The 17,792-nt window shown below is 43.4% G+C and overlaps 1 protein-coding gene and 1 pseudogene across 1 annotated transcript in view; both read right to left on the reverse strand.

Annotated features, from left to right (window-relative positions):
• Positions 1 to 13,964, reverse strand: part of LOC124622571 — a 35,223-nt gene extending 21,259 nt beyond the window's left edge. The window contains exon 1 of the mRNA XM_047148322.1: positions 13,670 to 13,964. Within this exon, the coding sequence (XP_047004278.1) occupies positions 13,670 to 13,909 (240 nt within the window). The 5' untranslated portion in view covers positions 13,910 to 13,964. The remainder of the gene's footprint in view (positions 1 to 13,669) is intronic.
• Positions 13,965 to 16,480: 2,516 nt separating this feature from the next.
• LOC124555024 lies at positions 16,481 to 16,598 on the reverse strand (annotated as a pseudogene).
• Positions 16,599 to 17,792: the final 1,194 nt, after the last annotated feature.

Genomic DNA, 17,792 nt, shown 5'->3' on the forward strand with positions numbered 1-17,792 from the left:
TCTGTACAAGTTGAATATAGCCTTTCGTGCCCTGTATTTTATCCCTGCTACCTTCAGAATTTCAAATAGAGTATTCCCGTCAACATTCTCAAAAGTTTTCTGTAGGTCTACAAATGCTATAAGCGGAGGTATGTCTTTCCTTAACCTATCTTCTAAAATAAGTCGTAAAGTCAGTATTGCCTTGTATATTCCTACATTTCTCCAGAATCCAACTCGATCTTCCCCGAGGTCGGATTCAACCAGTTTTTCCATTTTTCTGTGCAGAATTCGGTTTAGCATTTTGCAACCGTGAGTTATTAGACTGATATTTCGGCTTGTCAATTATAGATTGCAGCGATCAGTCGTCCTTTTTAAATTTTATTGTGCAAATCTATATTTCGGCTAGAAGTTAACCATTCTCAATGCACTATTATTTTCGCTCAATGCATGTAATGCCTGTTGGTCGAGCTTCATCCATAGTTCATTGAATACAAGTCAATATAACAGTCGCTGAGTGCAACAGCCTTCTGACTGGAAGGTAACCTGATGATATTTCGGCTGTTTTCACAACTGGCAGCGCCTGCTTTCTTCAGAATCGGAATTATTATATTCTTCTTTACGTATGGAGCTATTTCACCTCTCTCATATGTCTTTCTCACCAAATTGAAGAGTTTTGTCATGACTGGCTCTCCCAAGGCTATCAGTAGGTCTAATGGAATGTTGTCTATTCCCGGGGCCTTATTCCGACTTAGGTCTTTCATTGCTCTGTCAAACTCTTCACGCAGCATCGTATCTCCCATTTCATCTTCATATACGTCCTCTTTCATTTCCATGATATTGCCCTCAAATACATCTCCATTGTATAGATCCTCTATATACTCCTTCCACCTTCTTGCTTTCCATTCCTTGGTTAGGACTGGTTTTCCATCTGGTCTCTTGATATTCATACAGCTGCTTCTCTTTCCCCAAAGGGCTCTTTAATTTTCCTCTAGGCAGCATCTATTTTTCGCCTAATGAAATATGCTTCTAAATCCTTACACTTGCACTCTAGCCATGCTTGCTTACCCATTTTGCACTTCCCATCAATCTGATTTTTTAAACGTTTGTATTCCCTTCGGCCTGCTTCGTTCGCTGCATTATTATATTTTCTCCTTTCATCAGTTAAATTCAATATCTCTTGCGCTATCCAAGGATTTCTACTAGGCCTTGTCTTTTTACCTATTTGATCCTCTGCTGCCTCCACTATTTCATAACTTAAAGCTACCCATCGTCTTCTACTGCAGTCCTTTCCCTTGGTCTACTCAACCGATGCCTAATGCTCCCTCTGAAACATTATCAATGTCTGGTTCCTTCGTTTTATCCGAGTTCCATCTCCTTAATTTCCTATCTTTATGCAACTTCTTCAGTTTTAATCTACAATTCATAGCCAGTAAATTGTGGTCAGAGTCCACATCTGCCTCTGATTATATTTTACAGTTTCCCTAAAACTCTCCTCCACGCAGACAGCCTTATTTCATGATTCTGAACCAAGTGTTAGCAATGATTAAATTATGCCCTATGGAAAACTTTATCAGGTGGCTTCCTCTTTCATTCCTTTCGCCCAGTCCACATTCACCTAATGTGTTTCCTTCTCTTCCTTTTCCTACTATATAATTTCAATCCTCAATACTATTAAATTTTTTTCTCTCTTAACTATCTGAGTAAATTCTTTTATTTCGTCGTACATTTCTTCAGTCTCTTCATCATCTGTGGAGCTAGCTAGCATATAAACTGGTACTAAAACTGTGCGTGTGGACTTCGTATCTATCTTGGCTGCAATAATGCGTTCACTATGCTATTCGTAGGAGCTTACCCTCATTCCTATCTTCTTCTTTATTATTAAACCTACTGCTTCATTAACCCTATTTGATTTTACATTTATAGCCCTGTATTCACCTGACAAGAAGTCCTATTCCTCCTGCTACCGAATGTCACTAATTCGCCTCTATATCTAGCTTCAACCGATCCATTTCCCTTCTCAAATTTTCTAACCTACCTGTCCGATTAATAGATCTAACATTCCACCACGATCCGTAGAATGCCAGTATTGTTTCTCGTCATGACGACATCCTCCTGAGTAGCCCCCGAGCGGAGATCCAGATGGGGGACTATTTTACCTCCGAAATGTTTTACCCAAGATGACGCCATCGTCATTTAACCACACACTACAGCTGCATGCCTTCGGGAAGAATTACGGCTGTAGTTTCCCATTGTTTTCAGCCGTTCGCTGGAAAATGGTTCAAATGGCTCTGAGCACTATGGGACTTAACATCTATGGTCATCAGTCCCATAGAACTTAGAACTACTTAAACCTAACTAACCTAAGGCCATCACACAACACCCAGTCATAACGAGGCAAAGAAAATCCCTGACCCCGCCGGGAATCGAACCCGGGAACCCGGGCGCGGGAAGCGAGAACGCTACCGCACGACCACGAGTTGCGGGCCGTTCGCAGGACTAGCATAACTCCATAAAAAGAAATCCGTTGGTGTCAGGTCCGAAAATCCGGGTTGGAAAGAGCAGTACACAGCGTCGCCATGTCCACACAATCGATCCAACAGTTGGGAAGAGGTTAATTCGGAAATGTGCGAAGGTCCACACCCCAATATGGGGGTGCTCCATCTTGCTGAAAGATGTAATCCGTGGAAACCGAATCAAGCTATCCACGTGAATGTTGAAACACTGAGTGCAATGAAGAAAAATAAACTGTACACTGTTGTGCTGACTTCATACACAACACTTAACTTTCCATGAGCCACGCTTCCAATTTACTGTTCCTGCACAGCGATGGAAATTTTAAGTCTTCTTTTACGTTTTCTGTAATTATCATTGATTTATCGTTATGCACTACACAGTTATAGGCGTTTGGATTGCTATACGCATTTTGAGTCATCCTACATTGTCTGATTTTAAACAAAATATGCTTTCTGTGGTTTCCTTTGTATATTATTGCCACAGGGTCACTTTTATCTTGATATGATATATTTTAATTATTTATTTGCGTATTTACTTCGCAAGCTAAACCATCTCGATTTTTTTTTCAGTCAACATAAAAGGCGCCCACTGTTATCAGCTATGAAAAACGTCTAAATATTGTTAATTGCCACTACGGAGGGACACTCTTTTGTCACATGACATGGGTTTTTTGTATCCTTGAGCTTCCTACCGAAGAAAACAGTGCTTACTATTCTTTCAATTGTTCTAAATGAAAAGACGTCTGAAGTCACATAGACATTGATTGATTTAGCCCTATATCCTATCATCAAGAAACCGCGCAATGGAAATTTAACCAATAGACTTCGGATCGACCTACCAGGGATTTACCTTTACCAAATTCTTACTGGTATCTTTCTCTTACATGGTACACGAGGTTAATGACCACATCAGGGGCAATGTTGTACTTGCAGGCACATTGGGAAAAAGCTTAATGAACTATGTTGATTCAAAATCGAGTTTTAATCACAAACAGGAGAACACTCCACAACTTAACACGTATAAACTCCTATTGGTGGGTTTTAGTAAAGGGAAACTGATGGTCGTAGTCGTTATTTATTGAAGATTGGATTTACTGAGGAACGTAACATGGACGCTGAAATGTTCACTCACAGCATAACCTAAAGTGAAATTCACCATTGTCCGGTAATGACTGAGTCGTCAAAGCTGGCTTACGACTCGCAGCGATGCGTGGCTTGCATCGTGACCAGATATAGCTCAAAATCGACCCCATCTAAATCTACTTAGACGAATTCCGTACTGCTCCTAACGACTGACTTTCAAAATCACAGGGAATCCTAACTCTAAAGAAACTGAACTATCTCATCGAGCAAGATAGCGCAGTGCTTAACAAAATGGATTCACAGTCGAGAGGACGACGGTTCAAATCTGGGTCCGGAAATCCAGATTTAGACTTAACGTGATTTCACTAAATCGCTTAAGGCAAATGCCGGGATGGTTCCTTCGAAAGAGTACACTAAGTGACACTTCATACTCACCTGACCGCAGAGCAGCGCCTGGCTACTACTGACTATGTACAAAATCCAACCTTTCTCACCTCTGAGGGGGCGAACTGACCAGACTGTAAAATGAAGTTTTCAGCCGTGCCAAGAATCTCCTCCATTCAAAAGACAGGAGAGAAAACGCTTGTTTCCCTCGCTCAAAATCTTCCATCGTTTCAATGTCCAAAAATTGAAATATGTCGTGTCTTGTGTGTGAATCTGAACGAACCAGTTGCAAAGAGTCACGTTTAAGAAAGCGCGTCAGACATGGTGCTGCCGGACTGGCGTCCCGAGGCAGCTTCGAAATTAGACTCAGTTACCGTTCCCAGGACTCTGCCACAAGGCTGAAGCCGTGTGCAAGTGTTTGCAATAACTCCCACAGTCATACCATCCAGTAATTAACGATGTCTAAGAAAGGGGTTTAAACGTACGTGATGTGCTGAATATTAAATGCAATAAAAATAAAACCCTTTGAGTTCGGTTCCCAGCGTGATCTTCCGTCTAACATGGTAAAAATTATGAGAACTCATGGATATAGGAAAGACATTAAGCCGAACTTGACGAAACTACAAAAATCACATGAAAGGTGGACTGAATTCCACAAAAATCACACGAACCATAGATTGACTGTCTCCGTTCAGTTAGTCCTCTGACAGATTCGATGCGGCCAGCCACGGCTTCCTCTACTGCGCTAACCCGTTTATCTCAAAGTAGCGCATGAGCCCAATGTCTGTAATTATATTCTAAACGTATTTTAATCTCAATTCTAATACGTTCTGATACATATCATTTATTACTCTGTACAACTTATACCTATTTTTCTGAGAATTTCGATGGCCTCACACCGTTTTACATCGAACGTTTTTTCTAGGTCGACAAGTCGTATGAACATGTCTTGATCGTTTCTTAAATAGTGCCCCCATTATGCAGTGCAACGTCGTAACTGTCTGTCATACGCCTTAACCTTTCCTAAAACAAACAGTCTCCTAAGAGATTGTCAATTTTCTTTTCTATTCTTCTGCATATCATTCTTGTCAGTAACTTTAATGCATGAGCTGTCAAGCTAATTGTATGGTAGTTTTGGCACTTATCAACTCTTGCTACCTTTCGGAGCGTGTGATTGATATTTTTTTGAAATTCTGATGGTACATCTTGCGCCTCATTGACTCTATAAACCAACTGCAGTAGTGGTTTGATTCCTGCTTCCCCCATTGATTATAGAAATCACTTTTTAACGTTATCTCCGCCTTCCGCCTTATTTAATACCAAGTTTTCCAAAGTTCAGTTAAACTCTAATACTCGCTCCACAATATCTTCCATGTCGATTCCCACTTCTTCTTGTGTCATGTCTTCAGACATTTCCTCTTCCTCGAAGAGACCTCCGCTGTATTATTTCCACCCATCGGCTGATTCCTCTGCGTTTGACAATGGAATTACTCTTTCCCTCCTGATGCTGACACCTTTTTCTTTTAATGTCATCGAAGGTGGTCAGAAAAAGCCTGAAAAGGTTGTAAGGGTGTTGCAGGCAGGTTGTGGTGAGAAATAATAGCTAAGAAAAAAATTCGGCATGTTGCGCTATTTCCGAGTTTATCAGCATTGAAGTTAGTTGACGAGGCCGTTTCGCGCGCAAAATGAAGCGGCGCATCAGAGACAGTATCGTCACACATGTTCTCCGTTTGGATTCCTAAAACCGAAAAAGAGAGCGATACAAAAATTGGGCATGGAGCGGAAGTAAGGATCGAACTCTTTAACGAGCAAGTTCATCAATTATGTCTTCAAAATCCAATTTTAAAACCATGCCGTGTTTCATTGCCCGCATAGCAAGAGAAGACAGGCCTTCTTGCGAGGTGCAACTTCTGAAATAATTCTTGATAAGCATTAAACGTGAAAATCTCCTTTCAGTGGAGGCGACAGTCATTGGCACGGTTAGAAAAATTCTGTAAGCAATTAAAATGTTAGGAAGTGGGTTTCCAATGTCATTCAAGTATTTCAGTATTAACATAGGGGTTTTCACATCCTCTGGCAGCATTTCTCTGAACACTTTATTTTCTGTCAAAAGATCTGATGCAACAATGTCTTCCGAACATTCACCATTTATGTTTACACTTAGCTCTTTCTCAACCTTTTGACACAGTATTTTTGTTTTTCATCCTGCATGTGTTTTAAACTTTCTGCAGAAAACAAAAAGCGGAACATTTCGGAATACTTTTCCTGTTGGCCAAACCTTTCTTTCAAACTTTTTAACACTGTATCAACACCAGGGCAGGAGCAACAGGTTTTCTATCTCTTCTCTGAAGGTTGAGCTCTGCAAACCACGTAGTCACCTTGATAATCAAGTTGCTTCGCCTTCTTGCCAATTTTCTTTTTTCCAAATTTTGGTTGAGACTGTAAACCTTCAGCTATCTCTTTCGCTGTTACCTGTGCATTAATAAAACCTTCTTCACGAAAATTCTCAATACATTTCACTAGACTTTCGAGGGATTTAGTTGCTACTTTCACGTTCTTGTTTTCTGCTTGAAGTGCCTTAATTGCTGCGTTAATAGCAAAGAGAAGGTCATACCATATGACAACGCCTATAATAAGCTCCAAGCTTTCTACAGGGTGAAACGCGGTAAATTGCTGATTTGGGAATGAAATAACAAATCAATGAACACTTAGAAACTTACATTTTTACTTTTCTCATATTGGACAGTAATGGAAGTTTCTAATTACATGGTTTAAACAGCATATCTGGCAAATTTATATCTTCACACACTGCCACAGTCGTTTTATGAAATTCTCATGCTATCTTTCGAGCATATCTTCTGGTATTCTTGCAATTTCAGCGTTAATATTGTCCTGCATGTCTTCCAGGGTCTTGGGACGGTTGCAATACACTTCCGACTTCAGGTAGCCCCCAAAGAAAAAAATCGCATGGTGCTAAGCCCGGTGATCGTGCGAGCCAGTTGAGATCTCCCATACAAGAGATAATCCTTCCAGGAAACGTTTGCCACAAAAAATTCATGGTAATGCCTAGTCAGCAACCTAGGCCTCTTTGCATCCGAGCTTGGAATCATCACTACCTAGATTTTCGACGATTGAGCCATGAGTTCACAACGAGACCAGCGTGGGAAACACGAAAAGATGAGTGCCTAGTTTATCCATTATTTCATGAAATGACTTTATTAACTGTGCTCTAATGACACCTGCCACGTAATATAACGTTTTTGTTGCCCGAAAATGCAATATTTAGTAGCGTGAGCAACACTACAATCATAATTAATTTTTTACCTTTGTTGTGATAGGGTTGTTAGAACATCAATAAGGGCACCTCTGACTTCTCTTTCCGGTACCTCATAGCTTCGACACTCCTCACCCTACTTTCTCATCGAGTATTTGACAGCTTCTTCACTCTTGTAGTTGGTATCCTGTTCAATAATGCCTGCAGTGGCACCATCTTGTTGAAACCAGGCACCCTGTAATTGCATCGTCTCGAAAGCCGGTTGGAAAACCTCTTGCACCATAGTTAAGTAACGATCCCAATTCACAGCACGACTATTCTCCTGGTAAAAGCAAGGGCCAATGATGCCTACTTTTGATACGGCGCACCACACAGTGACACGGTCCGAGTGCTGGAATTACTGGAAGGTGCACATTTTACACGGGTCAAAATTCGGTTCATTATGAAGAATTCATTGGAGAGAACGTCTTGAAATACCAAGAGCAAGTGCGTGTTTCTCAGCTGAGGCTTTCGGAGACTGCAATACTGCTGCTCTAAGTCGTTCAGCATTTTGTGGTGTTGTAACGCTTCTCTCAGGTCCTATTTGTACAGATAACACATCCCATGTTGTTCTGAATGCATTTACTCAATTTAAAATTGATTGCCGTCCACGAACACGTCAGTGTGGGGGTACTGCATATCGCAAAAGAAAAGCCAGCTGCACTGCAATGATTGAGTGGGAATTCGAGAAACACACTTCAACACAAAATGAGCGCTCCTTACGTGTCCACTGCATTATCGCAACTGAACAACAATTGAATACAAACCTCCAGTCCGTCTCTATGAACCACGCCCACACTCCCCTCTATTCGACCAACAGTGCTGCCACAATGTGAATTCTAAAAACGCAATTTACCGCGTTCCATCCTGTAGTTCGTTCACAACAAGCGAGAGAGATCGCTCTTTGTTTTAGATTCAACATTGCTGTTGCTCACATTGTAATGGTACTTGAATTACGTAATCATTACGGCACCTCACCTCAACCCCTCGATACCAGCAATATTCAACTGTGTTTCTGTAAAGTAGTTAACATATTTCTGAGACAACATTCAGATTTGATTTCATTAATGTAGAGGTACTTTGATACAGCGATAATTTATATTGCAATGATATTATTCTTATGTGAATTCTTTCTTTTGTCGTTATGATCTTTGACGTACTTGTAACTCTGATTTCTGGGCGCGTAAGCGGTTAGAGAGTCAAGTCTTGGACGTCATGTTGAAAAGACGCAAATTGTAGTCAGTTTATAAAATGTGAACTTTAACAGTGAGGAAGATATTTTCAAGTATGTTTTATATAGTGAAGTGCTGTTTTGTGATTTACGTGATATTGCAACAAAAGTAATAAAAAAGAAGTGTAACTTAAATTCGGAGCGCTGATTATTTTTTTTTATATTACCATTGTGCTAACTTGAAAAAGTTTAATCTTCAAGAATGGTTTATGAAACACATCTATAAAACTTTTGAATACCGCAGAATAACACCTAGGCCTCTTTGCATACGAGCTTGGAATCATCACTACCTAGATTTTCGACGATTGAGCCATGAGTTCACAACGAGACCAGCGTGTTAAACACGAAAAGATGAGTGCCTAGTTTATCCATTATTTCATGAAATGACTTTATTAACTGTGCTCTAATGACACCTGCCACATAATATAACGTTGTTGTTGCCAGAAAATGCAATATTTAGTAGCGTGAGCAACACTACAATCATAATTAATTTTTTACCTTTGTTGTGGTAGGGTTGTTAGAACATCAAGAAGGGCACCTCTGACTTCTCTTTTCCGGTACCTTATAACTTTGACACTCCTCACCCTACTTTGTCATCGAGTATTTGAAAGCTTCTTCATTCTTGTAGTTGGTACCCTGTTCAATAAGGTTTCCTACATCTGAGTGGATGCACTCACAACAATGTATATTCTTTGAATTACACCAAAAAATGTGAATGCTATTACTGTAGATTTTGTCGCACCTGATAACACAAGACTAAGACTGTGGCTGGCACATAGCAATAAAATACTCTTGGATTGCGCTTTAGGTTTCTTGCTTGAGCGCCACTTCGGGTAACTTTCCATATTTGCGCCATTATCGTAACTTTGGCCTCTGCAGTCATGAATAAAGAGTCCTAGTTGATCTAGTTTCGACAAAAGGGCTTCAGTCAAACTTTCTTCAGTTGTTGAAATACCGTCCAGAACGTCTAGAAAGTGTTCTTCTATAGTCACTGGGCCTTCTGATAGATTTACAAACCTAACAATCAATGACATTTGTTCATTGTGGCTTGTATCAGTACAGTCAAGTATGACAGAAAAATATTTACTTTCTTTCACAAAATTAACAATGCCATTTTTTACTTTGTTGGCAAGCAAATTTAACAGTTCATTTTAAACGTTTTTCTCAAGATAATGATCATGAGTTTCTTGAGTTTTTACCCTCTTAAATGTTCCTGCAAAACAGGGTCATATTCTGCTATCATTTCGATCAAACCAAAAAATTACCATTATTTTCTTGATAGAGCTGCCTCTAGTTTCCGTTAAGGCCAAATAATGCTGAGGTAGGTGCCTGATGGTGGGTATAATTCTTTTTAGAACCTCACATCAATGTTCCTTCTCTTTTTTCAGTTGTTCAAGTTCAATTTTATCAATACTACTTTTTTGTTTCAAACGTAACTCACATTCTATCCGTGTTTTGGACAGTTTATGTGTTTAAATGACCTGTCACGCTCTTGAGCCCGATTTCTTAAATGAAACCAATTACAGCGTCCGTCACTTGACAGCTTGTTTGAAGGAGATCCAAAAAGTTTACAACAAAAACAAAAAAAATCTCTCGGTAGATGTCGAACACACAAGCCATTTACGATTCCTTTTCTTCTTCATTTGGTAACGTTCTTGGGTAAAAATGAGTCCAAAAATTTTTTATGTCCTTATTTAAGGAATACTCAAAATTTTCAACTTCAGTAGGGCCTTTCTGTAGAATTTCATTTATCATGGAGAATGTTAACGTATTTGACCAAGTGCCTGGGTCTGAATTTGTAATTACTTCACAATTGCTACTACTAGGCCCAACTGAATGTGCGTTTGCAGGAGATCCGCATTCCAATGTTTCAAGTTCACTTGTATCTAAAGCACCACATGACGAGACGCTACTGTTAATGCCACCGTCCTTTAAGCACACTGTCTGAAGTTGTTGTCGAAGAAAGTTTTTGAAAGCGCCTTGTTGTGAGTTCAAAAACAATTCATGTAGTAGCTTTCTCTTGAGCTTTTGAGCATCTGAATTGTATTTTCTAAACGGTCCCTTTCATGAAACATTTCCCTGTTGCCGTTTTGAACTTCACAAGACAGGCAAAAAACACTCTATCTTCACACAGAGTGCACACACAACACGTAAAACGGCATGAACTGGAAAAGTACCGTACGTTTAGACGGACGACAATGAACAAATCATTCTGTAGGAAACACCTGCTGACGGAAGAATGTAAAGCTTGCTTCTTAGCCACATGGCGCGGAGAACGCTGAGAAACAATGAATCGCGTACCTTTCAATTTACTCTTGAGCAACAGTCATGTGTTGGCAAGAGATATAGCTGCATCGCATCAGTATGATAGCCCCTAGTCCGCTGGACTCCGAAGCAGGCATAATTTCCTGAGATGCGGTGACAGTCGGGGCACAATGGGTCCATAATTGAAATACATTATATTAAAAGTAGTTTCAGAAACACCTTATTTTATTTCTTCAGTTTATCTGTAATAGCAAAATCACGGGCGACAGTTTTCAAATTACCTTCTAAAGTTTTGCGCGGGCTTTTAGAAGGACCGGGTCCCGTGCGGTTGCACCGTTTGCACATGCCTAAGGCCGGCCCTGGTCAAGAGTGTGCCAAGAATACCAAATTTCAGGCATTACCTCTCACCACAGACAACTCAGTGGCCAACGGCCTTCACTCAACGACCTAGAGCAGCAGCGTTTGCATACAGTTGTCAGTGATAACAGACAAGCAATATTGAGTGAAATAACAGTTGAAATCGATGTGGGACGTACGAGAACGTATCCGTTAGGACAGTGGGGCGAAATTCGGCGTTAATGAGCTATCGCAGCAGACGACCGACGAGAGTGCATTTTCTGACAGCACGACATCGCATGCAGCGTCCCTAGGCTCGTGGCCATATCGGTTGGACCCTAGATGACTGGGAAACCGTTGCCTGGTCAGATGAGTCCTGATTTCAGTTGGCAAGAGCTGATGGTAGGTATCGAGTGTGGCGCAGACCCTAGGAAGCCATGTACCAAAGTTCTCAATAAGGCACTGTACCAGCTGATGGTGGCTTCATAATGGTGTGGGTTGTGTTTACATACAATGGTCTGGGTTCTCTGGACCAACTGAATCGATCAGTGACTGACAATGACTATTGTCAGCCATTCATGGACTTGATGTTCCCAAACAACGACGAAATTTTTATGGATGACAATGCGTCATATCCTCAGTCGTAATTGTTAGCGATTGGTTTGAAGAACATTCTGGACAGTTCAAACGACATGATCCTCACCCAACATTTATGGAACATAATCGAGAGGTCCGTTCGCGAAGAAAATCTTGCACCGGCAATACTTTCGCAATTATCATCGGCAATAGAGACAGTGGCACAGTGTTATGCAGAGGACTTCCAACGAATTAATGAGTGCACGCCACATCCAGTTGCTGCACTACGCAGGGCAAAAGGAGGTCCCACGGGGTATTAGCAGGTATCCCATAACTTCTGTCACCTTTGTGCATGCTCAGTCTGTCCTTCTGAGGACCATTTCTTTTTCGAATTCTTCGCATTTACCCTGTAGCCATTTCACCTAGTCTTCTCTGCACTTCCTACTTATTTCAGTCATAAGTAACTTATATTGCTATATTTCTGTCTTTTTTCTGTGCATCTTCCTTTCATACACTACTGGCCATTCAAATTGCTACATCAAGAAGAAGTGCAAATGATAAACGGGTATTCATTGGACAAATGTATTATACTAAAACTCACATGTGATTACATTTTCACACAATTTGGGTGCATAGATCCTGAGAAATCAGTACTCAGAACAACCACCTCTGGCCGTAATAACGGTCTTTATACACCTGGGCATTGAGTCGAACAGAGCTTGGATGGCGTGTACAGGTACAGCTGCCCATGCAGCTTCAACACGATACCACAGTTCATCAAGATTACTGACTGGGGTATTGTGACGAGCCAGTTGCTTGACCACCATTGACCAGGCTTTTTCAATTGGTGAGAGATCTGAAGAATGTGCTGCCAGGGCAGCAGTCGAACATTTTCTGTATCCAGAAAGGCCCGTACAGGACCTGCAACATGCGGTCGTGCATTATCCTGCTGAAATGTAGGGTTTCGCTGTGATCGAATGAAGGGTAGAGGCACAGGTCGTAACACATCTGAAATGTAGCGTCCACTGTTCAAGGTCCGTCAATGCGAACAAGAGGTGACCGAGACGTGTAACCAATGGCACCTCATATCATCACGCCATACTCGCTTCCAATGTGCGTTCACCGCGATGTCGCCAAAAACGGATGCGACCATCATGATGCTGCAAACAGAGCCTGGATTCATCCGAAAAAAATGACGTTTTGCCATTCGCGCACTCAGGTTCGTCGTTGAGTACACCATCGCAGGCGCTCCTGTCTGTGATGCAGCGTCAAGGGTAACCGCAGCCATGGTCTGCGAGCTGATAGTCGATGCTGCTGCAAACGTCGTCGAACTGTTCGTGCAGATGGTTGTTGTCTTGCAAACGTCCCCAGACGTGGCTGCACGGTCCGTTACAGCCATGCGGATAAGATGCCTGTCATCTGGACTGCTAGTGATTCGAGGCCGTTGGGATCCAGCACGGTGTTCCGTATTACCCTCCTGAACCCACCGATTACATATTCTGCTAATAGTCATTGGATCTCGAACAACGCGAGCAGAAATTTCGCGATAGGCTACAATCCGACCTTTATCAAAGTCGGAAACGTGACGGTACGCATTTCTCCTCCTTACACGAGGCATCACCACAACGTTTGTGTATGCGAAATCGGTTGTAAACTTTCCTCATGTCAGCACGTTGTAGGTGTCGCCACCGGCGCCAACCTTGTGTAAATGCTCTGAAAAGCTTATCATTTGCATATCACAGCATTTTCTTCCTGTCGGTTAAATTTTGCGTCTGTAGCACGCCATCTTCGTGGTGCAGCAATTTTAATGGCCAGTAGTGTATTTCGTCGATAAATTAAATTATATCTTCTGTTACCCAAGATTTCTTCGGAATTTCTAAGCTTGTACCGATATTTGTCTGTCCAACTCATGTGACTGCCCTTTATAGAAATGCCCATTTCTCTTCTTTAAACAAAAACTTAACACAGCCAGTTAGTATATGCACTCACCGATGCTTGCAGGACTGGTGCGGCCAACGCAGGCGCTCCATCAGCGAGCTGCTGCGAGAGGCACATGTGTATGTACCACGGCACGAGGACGATGATCCCACGTGGGGGCAGCAGCATCAGCCGCCACGGGGAAGTAGCCGCCGCCTGCTGCTGATGTGGGCACGAGGCGGGACACGGCATCCCGCTTGCTGAGGCCGCCAGCACAGCCAGCACCGAGAGCAGGCGCACGGCTCTGGCCATCTGGACAGTAATCGCACAGGCTCGAGGCTGGGATTGCCGCCTGAGGCGTCCCTCCGGCTCTTTAAAGGTCGGCCGCCGGCTGCAGCTGGATGGCAACAAGGACGCCCACCCGTGTCGCACACTCCGTTACCTGCAGCTTTCTGGGCAAGATGCCACCTCTTGTGAGTCAGCTTCCTCTCACTGTGCCAGTGATGAAGCGTTTTACGAGGACAATCAGAAATTCACGTTTGTCAGTAACGTTTCTCAATCGAATCAATTGGTAATTTGCATTCTGCATTATTCGGAATTGTTTTGAAAATTTTCTGTCATATCTGTCGTTTCGCGAAGTAAAAAAACAGCTAAAATACTTTTAAAAAAATGTTGTCTGTGTACTTGTGCACTGTTTATACACTGAGATGACAAAAGTCACGGGATAGCGATATGCACATATGCAGGTGGAGGTAGTATAGCACAGACGAGGTATAAAAGGCCAATGTATCAGTGGAGCTGTCATTTGTACCCGAGTGATTCATGCGAAAAGGTTTCCGACGGGGATTAACAGACTTTGAACGCGGAATGGTAGCTGGAGCTAGATGCATGGGACAGTCTGTCTCGGAAATCGTTAGGGAATTCCACATTTCGAGATCCACAGAGTCAAGGGTGTGCCGAGAATACCAAATGTCAGTCATTACCTCTCATCATGGCCAAAGCAGTGGTCGACGGCCTTCACTTTACGAGCGAGATCAGTGGCGTTTGCGTATAGTTGTCACTGCTAACAGACAAGTAACTCTGTGTGAAATTACTGCAGAAATCAATGTGGAATGTATGACGAACCTATCCGTTAGAGCGGTGGGGTGAAATCTGGCGATAAAGTGCTATCGCGGCAGACGACTGACGAGAGTGCTTTTTTGTGACAACACGACATCGCCTGCAGCGCCTTTTCTGGGCTCGTGACCATATCGGTTGGAACCTACACAACTGGAATACCGTGGCCTGGTCAGGAGAGTTCCAGCTACAGATGGTAAAAAATGATGTTAGGGTTCGAGTGATGTGCGGATCCTACGAAGCATGGATCCAAGTTGTCAACAAGGCACTGTGCCAGCTGATGGTTGCTGCATAATGGTATGGGCGGTGTTTACATGGAATGTACTGGGTCTTATAATCCAACTGAACCGGTCGTTGACTACAAATTATTTTCGGCTACTTGGAGACCATTTGCAGCAATTCATGGACTTCATGTTCCCAAACAACGATACGCCATGTCATCAGGCCACAATTGTTCGCCATTGGTTTGGAGAACATTCTGCACAGTCCGAGATAGTGATTTGACCACCCAGATCGCCTGACATAAATCCCATCGAACATTTATGGGGTATAATTGAGAGGTAATAATTTCGGAATTATGTGTGTCTATCGAGGCAACATGGCTCAGTATTTCTGCAGGGGACCTCCAACGACCTGTTGAGTACTTGCCATGTCGAGTTGTTGAACTACGCCGGGCAAAAGCGGGTCCGACACGGTTTTGTGCAAACAGCCATTGGACCTGCGAACGTCTTTCATACGACGGAGAGACAGCGAAGAGCAAACAGCGCTGACACCACGATTCTGCCGAACGGAAGAGAGCTGTGGTGACCGAAAAATGTCACGCCGCAATACTCAGTGAAATGTCACACTGTTCCGGGTACTTCCGAGAAGGAGCGAGCAATGGCGACGCAGGACGAGCTCCGCGGCCCGCGCACCCCGCATGCGTGATATTTGACACACCGTGGCCAGCCGCAGTGTATGATGGTTCAAATATCTCTAAGCACTATGGGGCTTAACATCTGAGGTCATCAGTCCCCTAGCCTTAGAACTACTTAAACCTAACTAACCTAAGGACGTCACACACCTCCATGCCCCAGGCAGGATTCGAACCTGCGACCGTAGCAGTTGCGCGGTTCCGGACTGAAGCCCCTAGAAACGCTCGGCCACAGCGGCCAGTCCCGTGTCTGAGTTAAACATGTATGCACTGTGTGCCTCTTAGCTTCTGCACGGTGGGACGAGGCGAGAGCGGTAGCGCTGACGTCACCGCTGACAGGCCAACAGCAGGCGACCTCCGCCAAGCAGGGAGTGAGCGCTGGCTGTCCCTGGGACTTCAGGACACGAGGCGGCTGACCCGGCTGCAACCAGGGGTCACTCCTTGTTGTCCCGCTGCGCTGAGGTGCCAGTCGTGCGTCTGCTAACGAGACTGCGGCTTTCCTCCGTCGTATGCGTATTGTGAAAGGCAGGTATTGACAGGGCGCGTCGAGCAGCATCAGTGAGACGTCGTGTGAAGTCGACCTCGGAAAAATGCGAATCGTGTGCGAAAACAAAGCATATACTGATTACTAAAAAAAAAAAAAAAAAAAAAAGCCCTCCGTCTTCAGGCCACAAGTGGCCCGTCGGGACCATCCGACCGCCGTGTCATCCTCATTGGATGATGCGGATAGGAGGGGCATGTGATCAGCACACCGTTCTCCCAGTCGTTGTGATGGTTTTCTTTGACCGGTGCCGCTACTATTCGGTCGAGTAGCTCCTCAATTGGCATCACGAGGCTGAGTGCACCCCGAAAAATGCCAACAGCGCCTGGCGTCCTCGATGGTCACCCATCCAAGTGCCACCCACGCCCGACAGCGCTTAACTTCGGTGATCTCACGGGAACCGGTGTATCCACTGCGACAAGGCCGTTGCATACTGATTACTGAAAGATTGAAATTCGTTAACTTCAAAAAAAAATGGTTCAAATGGCTCTGAGCACTATGGGACTTAACATCTATGGTCATCAGTCCCCTAGAACTTAGAACTACTTAAACCTAACTAACCTAAGGACAGCACACAACACCCAGCCATCACGAGACAGAGAAAATCCCTGACCCCGCCCGGAATCGAACCCGGGAACCCGGGCGTGGGAAGCGAGAACGCTACCGCACGACCACGAGATGCGGGCGTTAACTTCAAACCACGCCACTTGTCAGTTGCTACGGTATGACAAGATCGGTAGGTGTTGCTTGCAGATGTAAAAAATTGTAGAATTCGAATCAGAAAGAGCCGTGTAGCGAAGTAACTTAAATCACGCAATAAAGGAAAGGTTTCTGCTGTAGACTGTGTACTAATTAGGTTCCTTTCAGAGTATACAACCGCTCGCTCGACACCGGGCACATGACAAATGAAAGTAAATAGAAGTGATCACAGAATTGAAATCACGGAGCGAGGTGGTGCAGTGGCTAGCACACTGCACTCGCATTCGGGAGGACGACGGTTCAATCCCGCGTCCGGCCATCCTGATTTAGGTTTTCCGTGATTTCCCTAAATCGCTCCAGGCAAATGCCGGGATGGTTCCTTTGAAAGGGCACGGCCGACTTCCTTCCCCGTCCTTCCCTAATCCGATGAGACCGATGACCTTGCTCTCTGGTCTCATCCCCCAAACAACCCAACCCAACTACCACAGAATTGACATCGATTTGTTACGGCAATTGGGAACACATTCTACGTTCCAACAAAATGAAATATCACTAAGCAAACTGTCTCTTTGCACACAGCCCGCATATATTAAAAAAATATCGTTCTAATGAAATACAGCTGGCTCTTTTTTCGCACAATGAGTGCTATCGAAAGGGGATCTCAAGTTGATTGAATATTTCCAGATTTTTCAGAAGGCTTTTGATATCATCCTCACAAGCGACTTATAATCACACTGCGCCAGAGCTGCGCGACTGGATTAATGATTGCCTGTCAGAAAGGGGAAAATTCGCATTAACTAACTGGAATTCAGCAAGTGAATCCGAAATAATGTCTGAGGGTCGCCAAAGTAGTCTTATAGAGCCCTTGCTATTCTCAACTTATATAAATGATCTAAAAGGCAGTCTGAGCAACCCGTCTACATTGT

This window comes from Schistocerca americana, chromosome 1 (genome assembly GCF_021461395.2).
Source record: "Schistocerca americana isolate TAMUIC-IGC-003095 chromosome 1, iqSchAmer2.1, whole genome shotgun sequence".
NCBI lineage: Eukaryota > Metazoa > Arthropoda > Insecta > Orthoptera > Acrididae > Schistocerca > Schistocerca americana.